This window comes from Mangifera indica, chromosome 7 (assembly GCF_011075055.1).
Source record: "Mangifera indica cultivar Alphonso chromosome 7, CATAS_Mindica_2.1, whole genome shotgun sequence".
Lineage (NCBI taxonomy): Eukaryota > Viridiplantae > Streptophyta > Magnoliopsida > Sapindales > Anacardiaceae > Mangifera > Mangifera indica.
The window spans coordinates 15,808,601-15,821,667 of NC_058143.1; the positions used below are offsets into that span (position 1 = coordinate 15,808,601).

A 13,067-nucleotide genomic window follows, 5' to 3' on the forward strand; every position below is an offset into this window, starting at 1 on the left:
TTTAAAAATCTAGATTCTTACTCATGAGCTGTTAATATGGATAATATCTATTAAGATAAGATTAAAATAACGAATTTATCCTTACTAAATAAAATGACAAAAATTCCCTTTAACATATATAATTAAAATGAAATGACAAAAATTGCATCCAAGATTTGATATGCCCCATTTTCTCTAGGGTTTTAATTTTTTTGGCAACCTCTCCCTCTCTGACAACCGACAATCTCCAGTTGTCTCTCTCCCTTATTTCAGTCTCATCCTTATTGGAAAAAACAAAATTTCATCTAGACAAATTTGTGAATATGAAAAGTCTATATAAAAGTAAAAGATATAGTTTAAAAACAAAACATCAACGAATTAGGTTGTTTAATTAAATCAAACCCTCCATTAGAGATAACTATAATATTCCTCTTTTGTAGTTGCAATATACCTTCCTTAAAGATAAATAACATAATCATTAATATAGGTTTGAACTATATTAAAAATTTTCTGTTTTAATCACATGCATACTTTCAACTATTTTTATTATAGTTAATAAAAGTTATTTAGCTAATTCTAATAGTTATTGTCATAAACTTTCTTATTCAAGACTTAAAATTGCGTACATTAATTAGTGACAAAAATCACATTTACAGATACTATAACGCACTAGGATTAGAAAATGTGCTTATTTCTCATTCATTTTTATTTTGTAGGCATGGTCTAGTTGGAATCTAGGGATTAAAGTGCTACTTTTACATTTTGATGTACTAAAGGGACTTTTTCTGGCTCCTATACAAAACTTAAAGGATTAATATGTAATTTTGTGAAACAGGCTGTTTCAAACAGCAATTGAAGGCACTTCGGTTGGTTCAGCTCCAGGATTCATGTCAAGTTACTTTACATCGACACAATATTCCATGCAGCAGATATATTTAAAATTAATTAATCGTTAGTGCACTGATTAAAAAAAATAAAAGTAACGCATGAGCAACGATGTGAGGGCACCATTTCTCCATCTTTTTATATAGATGGAGGACGTTTTACTTCTGCACTACGAATTAGAAAGTTTGTTCTCTGCTGCCAAGGAGTTCTTGTGAGTGTTCTTCCACCCTCTCTTTTTTCTTATGAATAGCTATACATTAAATTACTTTCTTTTCTTTGGTCATATCTATTCATGAGTTGCCTGTATATATTTCTTTATTATTATTGTTTTTAAGAGATGGGCTTGAATTTCTCTTTTTAAGGTTCTTTTTTCTCGGCAAGAGGATTTATTAAATTGGGCATGAACTTATAACTTGGTATACTCCACATTGCTGATTTTCAGTACTCTAATTTTCTTAACTATAATATTTTGGTTTCATGTGGGAGTTCTAAATATCTCCTAAAGTCTATTTCCATTTAGGTTCTCTCAAGAATGAGTTTTGAAAACAGTAAATAAATAATATTTGTAATGTAAATTGTCTTCTTGAAAGAATCGCATCATTTTCTAAACTATATATTTTTGGAAGAACTTGCTTGCATAAGCTTTATTTTATTGAGAGCAATATAGACTTTGTGGCACAAGGGTCTTATTGAGCCATCCATTGAAAGGACTGCATATGTACCAATAATATGAACTTTGTAAGATTACCAACATCATTCTTTCTTCTATTATATATTGATTTCTCTCATATAAAATATTAATTTCATTGGTCTATCTTGTTCATCTGGAATATTGGTTGTTGTTGATTTTGGAAGTTGACAGGTGTTTGTGCTTGTATATGTTATTTTAAGCTTTCATGGAGATCTTGTTGAGATATATGCTTTTCAGGATTGTGGGAATCATAAACTTTACTTTAACTTTTATTCAACACCACACCACGTCTAATCATAAAATCTTTCCTTTTGCACATACATTCTGCCAATGCAACAATTATAATAGAAAGATCCCATGAAAATGACCTTTCTGAAGCAAAGTAATTGGCAATTGGATGTTGTCTTACTATCTACTCCTATGTAGTACGGAAATGGAAACAGAGAAACATGGAAACGCATTTTTAAAAAATATAGGAAACGAAGATGTGGGGAAACTTATAAATATGAAAAATATAAGAGTTTTTTTATAAATACCAAATTTTTTATAACAAAAATACATAAAGTTGTATAATATAAAAATAAATAATAAAAAAAACATGAAGAGAAAGAATACTATAAAATAAAATTATAGAATCTATTGTAAATTGTTCTTGAACATGCACATATAGATATTTAAGAAAAAAAGTAACAATACACACCTATATATATCAGGGAGGAAATGAATAGTACATCAAAGAGTTGAGAGGAGATGAATTCAATATGAAATTTAAAAACATTTCAAGTTTGTTTCAAAATTTTTCAAAAATTTCAAAATAATCCGAAATGTTTTGTACAAGTTTCAGGGAGTTTCGGAAACAGAAATGTTTCCAAAACGTGGAAACACACCCCCATTGTGAGTTTCTGTGCTACTTTGATCAACTCTGCTTAGTTTTGCATTTTTTGTTGACAAGGTGTAGTTTATAATTTTTTTTTTTTTTTTAATTTGTTCTTATGTTTGTAGTGATTGCTGAAGAAGGTCTCAATTCTGGCTGTGGAGATGGATGGACAGATCCAGGAGAGGCTTCTGAGACATGTAGATGGTACTGATGTTGATGAGGAAGTAAATCTCAAGGACAAGGTGTGGATTGAGACCAAAAAGATTTGGGTTGTAGCTGGTCCTGCCATTTTCACAAGATTTTCTACTTATGGAATAAACTTAATCAGCCAAGGGTTTGTTGGGCATATTGGACCAACAGAGCTTGCTGCTTATTCACTTGTGTTTCCTGTGCTGTTGAGGTTTGCAAATGGCATACTGGTATGTCCTTGCCATTAGTTTCATTCTTGTGTTGCCATTAGTGTAGGTTTGGGGTTGATTTAGAACTGTTTGGTTTTGGTAATTTTGTTTGTACTTTAAAAGAATATCACAATGGGAGATGTATCATAACTCGTGTTTATGGACAATAATGAAGATTAAATACATAATACCAAAAGATTAGCTTTATGGGACTGCAATAGAAAAATTTATAATCCCACTTTGCAGAACAGAGTAATGGTCAACCAGCCAAACCAACCAATTTAATATGATTTTGAGTAAAGGTAATCCTTACCCCAGATACATGGCCAGTTGATTTTGAATTCTCCTAAGCAATCTTTGCATGCTTGATTGGGAATCATGCATAATTCAATGAATTTTGATGATTTCTAACTTACTAGCCTTCGAAGAAGAAGAACATTCAATTAAAAGAATGGAGTCATTAGTGAGTGGATTTTTCAGTTAATTATCTTACATGGTGTGATCTAGTTGCTTTTAACTTCCATATTCTATAATGCTCATGTTTTTAGGGTTCAATGTGCAGTTGGGCATGGCAAGTGCATTGGAAACTTTGTGTGGGCAATCATATGGTGCAAAAGAATATCCCATGATGGGAGTACATCTTCAAAGATCATGGATAGTTATGTTCATTTCCTCAATCTTTCTTCTACCCTTGTTCATCTTCACTACTCCACTTTTGAAGGCTTTGGGCCAGGAAGAGCATATTGCAGAAGTGGCAGGAATAATTTCTCTTTGGATAATTCCTGTGATGTTTGCCTTTATTGTAGCATATAGCTGCCAAATGTTCCTACAAGCACAAAGCAAGAACATGATTATCTCGTACTTGGCAGCAACTTCAGTTTCAATCCATCTTCTTCTTTCTTGGCTTTTGACTGTGAAATATAAATTTGGGCTCACAGGAGCAATGGTATCAGCCATAATGGCATACTGGATTCCAGATCTGGGTCAACTATTGTTCGTTATATGTGGTGGTTGCAATGAAACATGGAAAGGTTTCTCAATTTTGGCTCTCAAAGATCTTTGGCCTGTATTTAAGCTTTCTCTGTCATCTGGTGTCATGATTTGGTAAGCTTTTCCGTCTTACTGTCACTTGTATGAAGTTTTTAACAGTGAAAAAGTCTGGCCTTCAACAACTAGAATTATCTAAATCTCATACCAGCAAAACACAAGAAAGATAGTAAACATATATGTGTATCCCACATCATCTGAAAATGCTAAGATGTGATTGGTGGAGAGATGTTGGACATGTATGTGCATTCCACATCATTTGAAAATACTAAGATGTGACTAGTGAGATAAATCTCAATAAGGACGTTGAATCTGGTAAAGGAGGTGATTGTGATACCCTTAGCACAAGAGAGTTGGGAATGCTAAGATGTGAGTTAAGTTTTTAGGATGAGTTTTGAGTTGTAAAATTATCAAAACTATGATGGATTGTGCCTAAGTAGATAATATTTTAACAATGGATCGGTGATTGGACCAGATGTTAAACTTTAAGCTAAAACCATTTTATTTTTCAAAGATAAGTTTATTTATTGTCGTTGTTGATTATTATATTGAGTTTTGGTTTTCCTTAATTTGTATATCTGACAAGTTGAATTAGCATTATCTTGTCCTTGACAGTGTTGAGTTATGGTACAACACAATCTTGATTCTTCTAACAGGAAACATGAAAAATGCTGAGGTTTCCATTGATGCTTTCGCTATCTGGTAATTGATTTATCACCTCTCCCTTCTGGATTTTACTTTGCACTTTCGTTTTCAATATGAAATGTCCATTGTGGCACATTCTTGTTAACAGCATTAATATCAGTGGTCTGGAAATGATGATATCCCTCGGTTTCTTGGCTGCAGCGAGGTATCATCTTCGTTATTCTATTACTTCAATTAATTTCACTTTTTTATCTTTTGAAAGCACATGTAAACTAGTTCCTTCTGGATGTAAAATCTTCAGTGTTAGGGTCTCGAACGAACTTGGGAGAGGAAGCTCGAAAGCTGCAAAGTTCTCCATCACTGTCATAGTACTCATGTCATTAATCATTGGACTAGTGCTATTTGTGTTTTTCCTACTCCTTAGGGGACGCATTGCATACATTTTTACCAACAGCCATGAGGTTGCTAGCGTTGTTGCCGATCTGTCACCGCTGTTGGCTTTCTCCATACTTATGAACAGTGTTCAACCTGTGCTCTCTGGTACTTTTTACCTTCTTAGTTATGGCTATATTCTAGTGTTGATTTTCTGGAGGAGGGATTACAAATTAATGAGACCATCAGACACTTTTGTTCTGCCATCAATATCTAAAAATACATATATATAACAGAATGTATTATTCTGAGCAGGAGTTGCTGTTGGTGCTGGATGGCAAGGCATTGTAGCATATGTCAATGTATCATGCTACTACCTGGTGGGGATTCCTGTTGGGGTTTTGCTTGGTTATGTTGCTCATCTCGGAGTCAAAGTGAGTTTTATTGTTTCAATAAAACTATGTATACTCATTTTGAATACAAAAATAGGAATACATTTAATGTGTATCATGGTGTGATTGAGTAATTTTAAATTAAAGATAAAATAACACCCAATCATGTGATGAGATACATAATTGTATATCCATTTATATACTTAAAATAGATATGCATAGTATTGCTCTTATCATTTTTTATCATTTAGATTTGGATTTTGTTATCCTTAAAAATGGCTTCAGCTGGTTAAGTTAATGAAGAAAGGAAAATTAACACTGTTTGATTCATTAGAGTGTGCTACTCCAGTAGACCGAGAGGAATGAACATTGTATAAGTAAACGTTTTACTGCTTGGTTCAGCTCATGAATTTGTTTTGCAGGGAGTCTGGATGGGAATGTTGTTAGGGACATTTGTTCAAATGATAGTACTTATTATTATCACCTGCAGAACAGACTGGGATAAACAGGTATTATTATTTTTCCATTTATCTTTCTGTAGTTGATCTACATATTGGTGCTAAAATTACAAGCATAAATTGTTTTCTTCAGCATAATTTAATTTATAAACAATTAATATGCATTTCTCAGGTGACTATAGCTCATAATCGTGTTAATAAGTGGTCCATGGGAGAAGCAAAAGAATCAATGCCAAAGAGTGAAGAAGCATAAGATTTAGCTTCTTTACTAGCCACTGTTTTAGAACTGAGGATCTAGGGAGTTCAGTCCCTGGAATTTGCTTCTGTTTTCAACTTTACAAGTAGTAAAAGATTCTATGGTTTCATCAAATTGTAATAATCTTTTGAAGGATACTCTTCCAGGCTGAAACTTTGAGTGATGAAGGACAAAACTCTGTTATGATGCCATTATCCTTTCGAAACCCCGAAATTTAAATGGGTTTTTATTTATTTAGAATTAAAGGGTATATTTTGTATTGGTGCAAGACAAAACTCTAAATATAGTATGAAATTGAAATACTTAACACTCCACAATATGTGTTAAAATTAATTGTTGATTTTGACATATGGGTGAAAAATTAATTTTTTTAAACTTAATTGGTAGGAATCTGTCATTTCTTCAAACCTTGGTTGGGCCATAGTCATTTGAACCTTTTTGTTTCCTATGCTGAATAGGTCCTTAATTTGATTCTTGATCAGGGGCTTTTAAGAGCCACCTATTGAGACGTTCAGATGCCCTGGTCACCTGTAAATTGAGGGAAAGAAATTCTAGTTGCAATAAATAAAATTTGTTCAACCTGAATCAAAATCTTCAAGAACAAGAGAATAAGAAATAAACGGTGCTACGTTCTGTGAATTACCTGCTTCTCCCAATCTGTTCTCCATGTCATTAAAAGAAGAGTAAGTGCTTGTGTTGCCACTCCACATATCATCCCAATCCATATACCCTGTAATATTAAACAACAAAATATTAAAAGTTCATAAACACACTGCATTATTTGTTAGATTTGAATCTCAATTAATTGTAATATTATAAACACACTGCACATAGTTTACCTTGACTTCCAGATGCGCAACATATCCGAGCAAAGCTCCAATGGGCACCCCAACCACATAATAGCAACCGATATTTACATATGCAACCACACTTTGCAAACCGGCACCTATGGCAACTCCTGTTAATGTACAATAATTTCCCAAGTAAATGCATTAATCTTTACTATCAGATTTACCATAAATTTATCATTGATTGATGAATTTGACTTGCCTGAGAGGATGGGCTGGATACTATTTAGCAAGACTGAGAAGGCAAGAGGAATAGAGAGGCTTGACACAGATTTTGCCACTTCTTCACTGCTAGTAAACACGTAGGCTATTTGATAACTACACAATAAACATACCACTGAAAATACCACTCCAAGGCACGTTCCAGTGCATAAAATGACTTTGATAGAAAATTTTGCAGCCTTGGTGTTTCCTCTGCCCAGTTCATTGGAAATCCTCACGCTGAACCATCAATGGCCGAACATCAGTTTCACTAAAACATGCTATTATTATTATTAAGGATTACACTATTAAAAATTGAGTGTCACCTTGCTGTGACTAGGAAGCCGAGGCCAATCATCAATTCCCACGTTGTAATGTTCAGGCTGAGTCATTATGATGAGCATGTTAGGATACTAAGTGTAAAACATGAAACTTATAATTTATATTAGAAAACATATACTTCTAATGTGAAATTTATATGAATCTGAATTCTCCAATTTTAATATATGTGAATTTTCTAAGGTTCATATTATTTGATACTAACTTTGTAGAGTGTAATCCTACGTTACAAAGTATAAGCTTTTAAAGTGAGATTTATATGATTTGGGTTCCCCAATTTTGTTAATTAATTTGATGGAAATGAAAGAGTAATTACCAGATTGAGAAGGTAGCTATGGCTATCACTGCACTCTTCATATATCCGGCTAATAAGACCAGAACTGAGTTGTACCATAATTCCAAGCTATTAATTACATACATACAGGAAAAAATCGTGTATTTAGTGTAACTAGATAAAACAAATATAGATTCTATATATAATTTATAAACCGTGGAAATCTAGACATACCAAATCATGACACCAGAAGAAATTGAGAGCTTGATGACAGGAAAAATATCAGAGAATGCAGCTTTGGTGAATCCTCTCCATGTATCAGGGCACCAACCTCCAAATATATACACGAACTCCCCAATTACCAACAACAAAAAGGAAATGTTCATTGCGATCATGGCACCCGGAATGCCATAGTTCAATAAGTAAACTAAGATCCAAGACAGAAGCACATGAATGGCGAATGAAGCAACAGTGAGCCATATAATAACAAAGTTCTTGAGTTGAGCCTGTAAATACATTTGCATTGTGGAGCTAAAGAGAGTGGTGTAGAGAACGGGAATGAACCACAGTGATATTGTTCCTGCTTCTTCTGCTATCTCGTCTACTTGGCCGAGCAGTTTGAAGATTTGAGCAGCGAAGATGAATGCAGGGAGCAGAATTGTTGTAACAGAAGAACTAACAATCCATGAGCGTTGCAGATAGATGCCCATCATGTGGTATTGCCCCGCTCCAAATGCCTGCCCACATAATGTTTCTGTAGCACTTGACATTCCGAGCTGTTAAAGGCAATTTTCAATTCACATAAAATAGAAGTTAATTTCATGGATATGTTTTAATGATAAGAAGACTACTCAATTCACAAGATTAATGTAAGAATAATATATTTTACCGCAAACCAAAGCAAGACCATAGTTATTATTATCTTATAATATATGATACATATCATATGATATGACATAATATATACTGAAAATAATACATATTATAAGATGTATAAATTTAATACAATATAATTGACGTATCTTACGTTACAATACGTATCATATGATATGATATATATTATCAATATAGATTAATACACTTTATTTTGTTTGTTTTTGAACTTAATCGTTGGTTTGGTTAAAATGTTATTTAACATTATATATGAGCATTAATAATTAGAAGGGTAATTAGAAATCATACATAATATTGAGGGTGTGCATAGAAATGACAAATTCTTTAAAAAACAGACAAAACTAATGGTATACGCAAATTAAATAAAGTTATTTATACCTATTGAGATAATAGTTTGGGATTAAATAATATAATTATTTATTATTTTTATTATATTAAAATTATTTAATTAAATATTATCCCTTAATTATTTTAATTTATATATGGAAGTTTGCATAGATATAATGTGTATTTAGTTTAGATAATATTTGATAAAATTTAATAAAATTTGACGAATATAAATAATTACTATACTTAATTAAAGTTAATAAAAAAATATTGATAATTTTATTTACATATTTTTAGGTATATTTATTTTAAAATATTTTTATCTTATTTATTATGTTAATTAAAAATAAAATTATTTTATCTTAAAAATTAATAAATAATAATATAATTAATATTAATTTAATAATATTTTAATACATAAAATAAAAATATTTTTTATTATATTACACATAATATTATCATCATTAAAAAACGGATAATAATAATTTTTTATTATTTATAAATTAAATAAAATAATATAAATAATAAAAAATATATTCTCGTGATAATTCTTTATCTTCCCCCAGTCAAACATCCGGGTAGAATTATCAGAAGATAAGGCACCCATGGCTCAAGTTGACTACGCTACTGGCTGCTAAATAGGACAAACAAGGCCTGGAGATTTGTAAATAGGTCAAACGACTATATCCCACCAAGTTTTAATATAAATATATAAGTACATTAAAATGTTTAAAAAATTTATACGTGTACCCATATTTGGATTAAATATTAAATTATTATTTTATTAATAATATTAAAAATATATATAATTTTATTTTATTTTTTTAATTTTAAAAATTTTATTTTATCTTCAAACCTTATTTTAATTTTAAAAATTAATATTTTTTTAAAAATCTATGATATTAATTATTATTATCTTTACGTTTAGCCTGATTATTTCCATTTTCTCTTAAAGATATTAAAAAAATAAAAAAATTTATTTTTATCAATGAAAGACAAAATAAAGTTTTATTCTACCACTTCATCGATAGAGACTAGGGCTAGATTCGAGTCGAGTCAGTTTGAGTTCGAGCTCGGCTCGGCTCGGTTCGAACCCGAAACGAGCCGGACTCTGTTCGGTTCGATCGAGCTCGAATCGAATCCGAACTGGCTTGGATTGGCTCGGTATATTTTTTTAAAATTTTTTTATACAAAACGATATCATTTTGATCCCCATATATACAAAAAACGATACCGTTTTGATATGAAAAACGAGCCAAGCCGAGCCGTTATCGAGCAGAACCGAAAACGAGCCGAACTCGAATCGAACCGAATATGGCTCGAGTCGAGCTCGAGCCGAACTCGAGCCAGCCATTAAAAAACCGAGCCGAGCCCGAGCTGGCTGCAAGCCGAGCTCGGCTCGGCTCGGCTCGAATCCAGCCCTAATAGAGACAGAAAACAACGTTAATAACAGCTAAACACAACAGTCAAGGCCTAGAGTTGTGGAAATTGAAGCCTTCAGAATTAAAATTTAAATAGTAACTTAAAATTGACATGCACCACCACGACGTTTTTGTCGACGCCGTGAACAGTCACTGATCTTGATTTTCAACTAAATGACAAATCAAAGTTTTAAAAAGAAAGATCATATTTTGTTGGCATTTGACTGTAAGGTACACATCAGGCCTCAATCAAACAAGTAAATTAAAAATAAATAAATAAAGAAATATACATTCTTATAATACAACAATGATTAAGCAACTTAAAATATTATGATTCGTCTTATATTATTTATTGAATGTCCACTTTATTACTAAGATTATTATATTTTTATTTTTTAAATGAAAAATTGTATTTAAATTAGATTATTTTTTTAGAATTAAATAAATTAATATTTTTAAAATCAAATCAGACTAGTTGGTTTAATCGATTGAATCGGAAAATTGGCCTCAAGTTTGGTCTGATTAACATAATTTGATCAAACCTAATCAAATAAGATGAATCGATCAAAATCGACATAACTAAGTTTGAATAAAATTTAAGATATTTTTTAAAAATTTAATTATTTTTTATTAGATTAAATGAATTTCTAAAGGTTTGTAAGGAAAAATAATTTCAAAAATAAAATAAAAAAAAGTATTTCATATTTATAGAAATGTTTTCTATAGACAATAACTTACAATATTATATGTATTTTTTTTTGGTACCATAAGATTAAGACTTTTTTATTTTAATTATTTTATTGAATCAAATGAATAATTGTTACTCCTTAATAATGATATATTCTAATCTCCATAGATATGAGTATTTGATTGATTTTATTTTTTATAAATTTTTAAGTAAAATCTATTTATTATAATCTAATAATAAATTAAACTGATTAATTCTTAATCAAATCGATTGAATCATGAACCAGTGAGATAATTAATCCAATTTTAAAAACATTAGAATAAATCATATTAAATAAGTTAAACTTTGTTTAGTTTGATGATTGAACCTACAATCTTTTGCTAGTGGAGGAGACATACTTAAACTCTCTTTCTTGGAAGTCCACCCATTTACCACCCAAGTCATCATTTGGGGGTAAGATTACTATGTTTGATTATTAAATAGAAGTAATATAGGAACACGAGAGCTTACAGTGATGCCACAGGCAAATCTAACGAGAATTGTTTGAACAACTGCAAATGCTGAAAGCTCCAAGGCTCCAATGTGTCCAACAAATGCTTGAGTTACCATCACTACTCCAAACAAAGCCACTCTTGCTAATATTGCTGGAAATGCAATTCTCCATATCTTCTTTGATTCCATCCAAACTCTCCCTGACAAACTTCCATCTTCTGTTTCTAATTTTGTAATGAGCCTCTCTTCAATGATACTCATTTAGACTGATCTGGGTAATGATTAATTTACAAAAAATCAGCAAACTAATAAACATAAATCTAGAAAGCACAGAAAACGAAAATAAATAAATAAGTAAACAAAAATAAAAACGAAAGAGAAGAAGAAGAGAAAGAAGGATATGATTTAGCTAGCCTTTAGCATGAAAAACAAATAAGACATGCTTTAGCCTTGATTACACTCAAGCTCATCTTGTAAAAAACATGCTGTAGCCTGTAAAAATTCAACTTACATAGCCTGGCTGAAGGGAAGCACTCTTGGGTTCTTTATAAAATTGGGAGATGTATTTCAGAGGGCTAAGAGAAGTGGAAAGAGAGGAATTCAGGGAAAGTCATAAGACTACTCCTACTGGTTTCATACAATGTCGTTCCTATCAATGCAATATTATATATATACTTAATAATAAAATTATGTATATATATTTTTGGTACATAATTTATATACATAGATTATATATCATCATATAATTAAATAATTTTAAATTAAATATTAAATAATACCAAATCATAAAATAATATATTCTTTATTTAGTTAAATTATATAATAAAAATATATACATGCTTTATAATTAAAGGCAATGCTGTGCTATTCTGCCTAAGTTATCTCCTATTTATATAATTAAGTACAATTGAATGATAATTTCATAAATTTAATTTCTTAATTAATTTCATTTGGGTTTGGAATTCAACACGTGCACCAAGTGGGTATGTTTACTTGTCACTTGTATATAATCGTCAGAACTAGAAGCAATAGCCAATAAATTTTATATGATAAAATAAGGAACTGTCACTTTGAAGGACTTAATAAGTAAGAAAATAGCCATATGTATTGTCTTGGCCGGGCTTTAGGTATAACTTCCGTGAAAGAAAAGTACTCCATTGGCCACATCGGTCATGTTGATTTGTTCTGGTTTTCAAAGGGCTGGTGTGACGAAAGACGTATCTTCAGATACAGACAATAGTTTTTACTATTTGAATTTAAATATGATGACTAAGGGACAAAAGATTTCGTGTATTCTTAAATAATTTAATGTTTACTATTTCATTTTACCAATATCAATTAGAATTTTTTTTTATGTTGAACAATAATTTAAAATAGGAAAAACAATGGAGAAATTCGGTTAACATTTAAAAAAAATGAAATAAATAATCAAAATATTACATCTTAATTTATTAAATAACTTATTAGTAAAATATATTAATATAAAAAATCAAATTGGTTAAGTTTAAACTTGAACACAATCCGTGATAAAAGAGTTATTAATATGCTGACCCCTTAATGTCTCATTCTAATTGAACCTAACG

General features: G+C 30.8%; 2 protein-coding genes across 4 annotated transcripts; one reads left to right on the plus strand and one right to left on the minus strand.

Annotated features, from left to right (window-relative positions):
• The first annotated feature begins 1,037 nt into the window (after positions 1-1,037).
• Positions 1,038-6,314, plus strand: LOC123220187 (protein DETOXIFICATION 21-like). Of its 2 annotated transcripts, XM_044642232.1 has the most exons (9): positions 1,038-1,075; positions 2,558-2,851; positions 3,393-3,934; positions 4,493-4,579; positions 4,671-4,727; positions 4,824-5,062; positions 5,210-5,328; positions 5,709-5,795; positions 5,917-6,314. In XM_044642232.1, the coding sequence occupies exons 2-9, from the start codon at positions 2,594-2,596 to the stop codon at positions 5,995-5,997; spliced, it is 1,470 nt and encodes a 489-aa protein (XP_044498167.1). In that variant the 5' UTR covers positions 1,038-1,075; positions 2,558-2,593; the 3' UTR covers positions 5,998-6,314. The 2 variants fall into 2 exon arrangements, with proteins under 2 accessions (XP_044498167.1, XP_044498168.1); XM_044642233.1 differs by lacking the exons at positions 1,038-1,075; positions 2,558-2,851 and adding an exon at positions 3,096-3,293.
• LOC123220188 (protein DETOXIFICATION 24-like) lies at positions 6,264-12,152 on the minus strand. 2 transcript variants are annotated; one of them, XM_044642234.1, is made up of 9 exons: positions 11,996-12,152; positions 11,503-11,755; positions 7,897-8,438; positions 7,705-7,791; positions 7,376-7,432; positions 7,051-7,289; positions 6,840-6,958; positions 6,644-6,730; positions 6,264-6,528 (listed from the first exon to the last, which is right to left on the minus strand). In XM_044642234.1, the coding sequence occupies exons 2-9, from the start codon at positions 11,743-11,745 to the stop codon at positions 6,463-6,465; spliced, it is 1,440 nt and encodes a 479-aa protein (XP_044498169.1). In that variant the 5' UTR covers positions 11,746-11,755; positions 11,996-12,152; the 3' UTR covers positions 6,264-6,462. The 2 variants fall into 2 exon arrangements, with proteins under 2 accessions (XP_044498169.1, XP_044498170.1); XM_044642235.1 differs by having other exon boundaries at positions 11,899-12,006.
• Positions 12,153-13,067: the final 915 nt, after the last annotated feature.

Bases quoted from the DNA above. Each gene is read 5' to 3' on its own strand.
- LOC123220187 (XM_044642232.1), top strand. From the start codon at position 2,594: ATGGATGGACAGATCCAGGAGAGGCTTCTGAGACATGTAGATGGTACT. The intron at 5,329-5,708 runs GTGAGTTTTATT...TTTGTTTTGCAG, and splicing joins TTGCTCATCTCGGAGTCAAA to GGAGTCTGGATGGGAATGTT. The intron at 5,796-5,916 runs GTATTATTATTT...TGCATTTCTCAG, and splicing joins GAACAGACTGGGATAAACAG to GTGACTATAGCTCATAATCG.
- LOC123220188 (XM_044642234.1), bottom strand. From the start codon at position 11,745: ATGAGTATCATTGAAGAGAGGCTCATTACAAAATTAGAAACAGAAGAT. The intron at 7,792-7,896 runs GTATGTCTAGAT...TGTAATTAATAG, and splicing joins TCTTCTGGTGTCATGATTTG to CTTGGAATTATGGTACAACT. The intron at 6,731-6,839 runs GTAAACTATGTG...TTAATATTACAG, and splicing joins TTGCGCATCTGGAAGTCAAG to GGTATATGGATTGGGATGAT.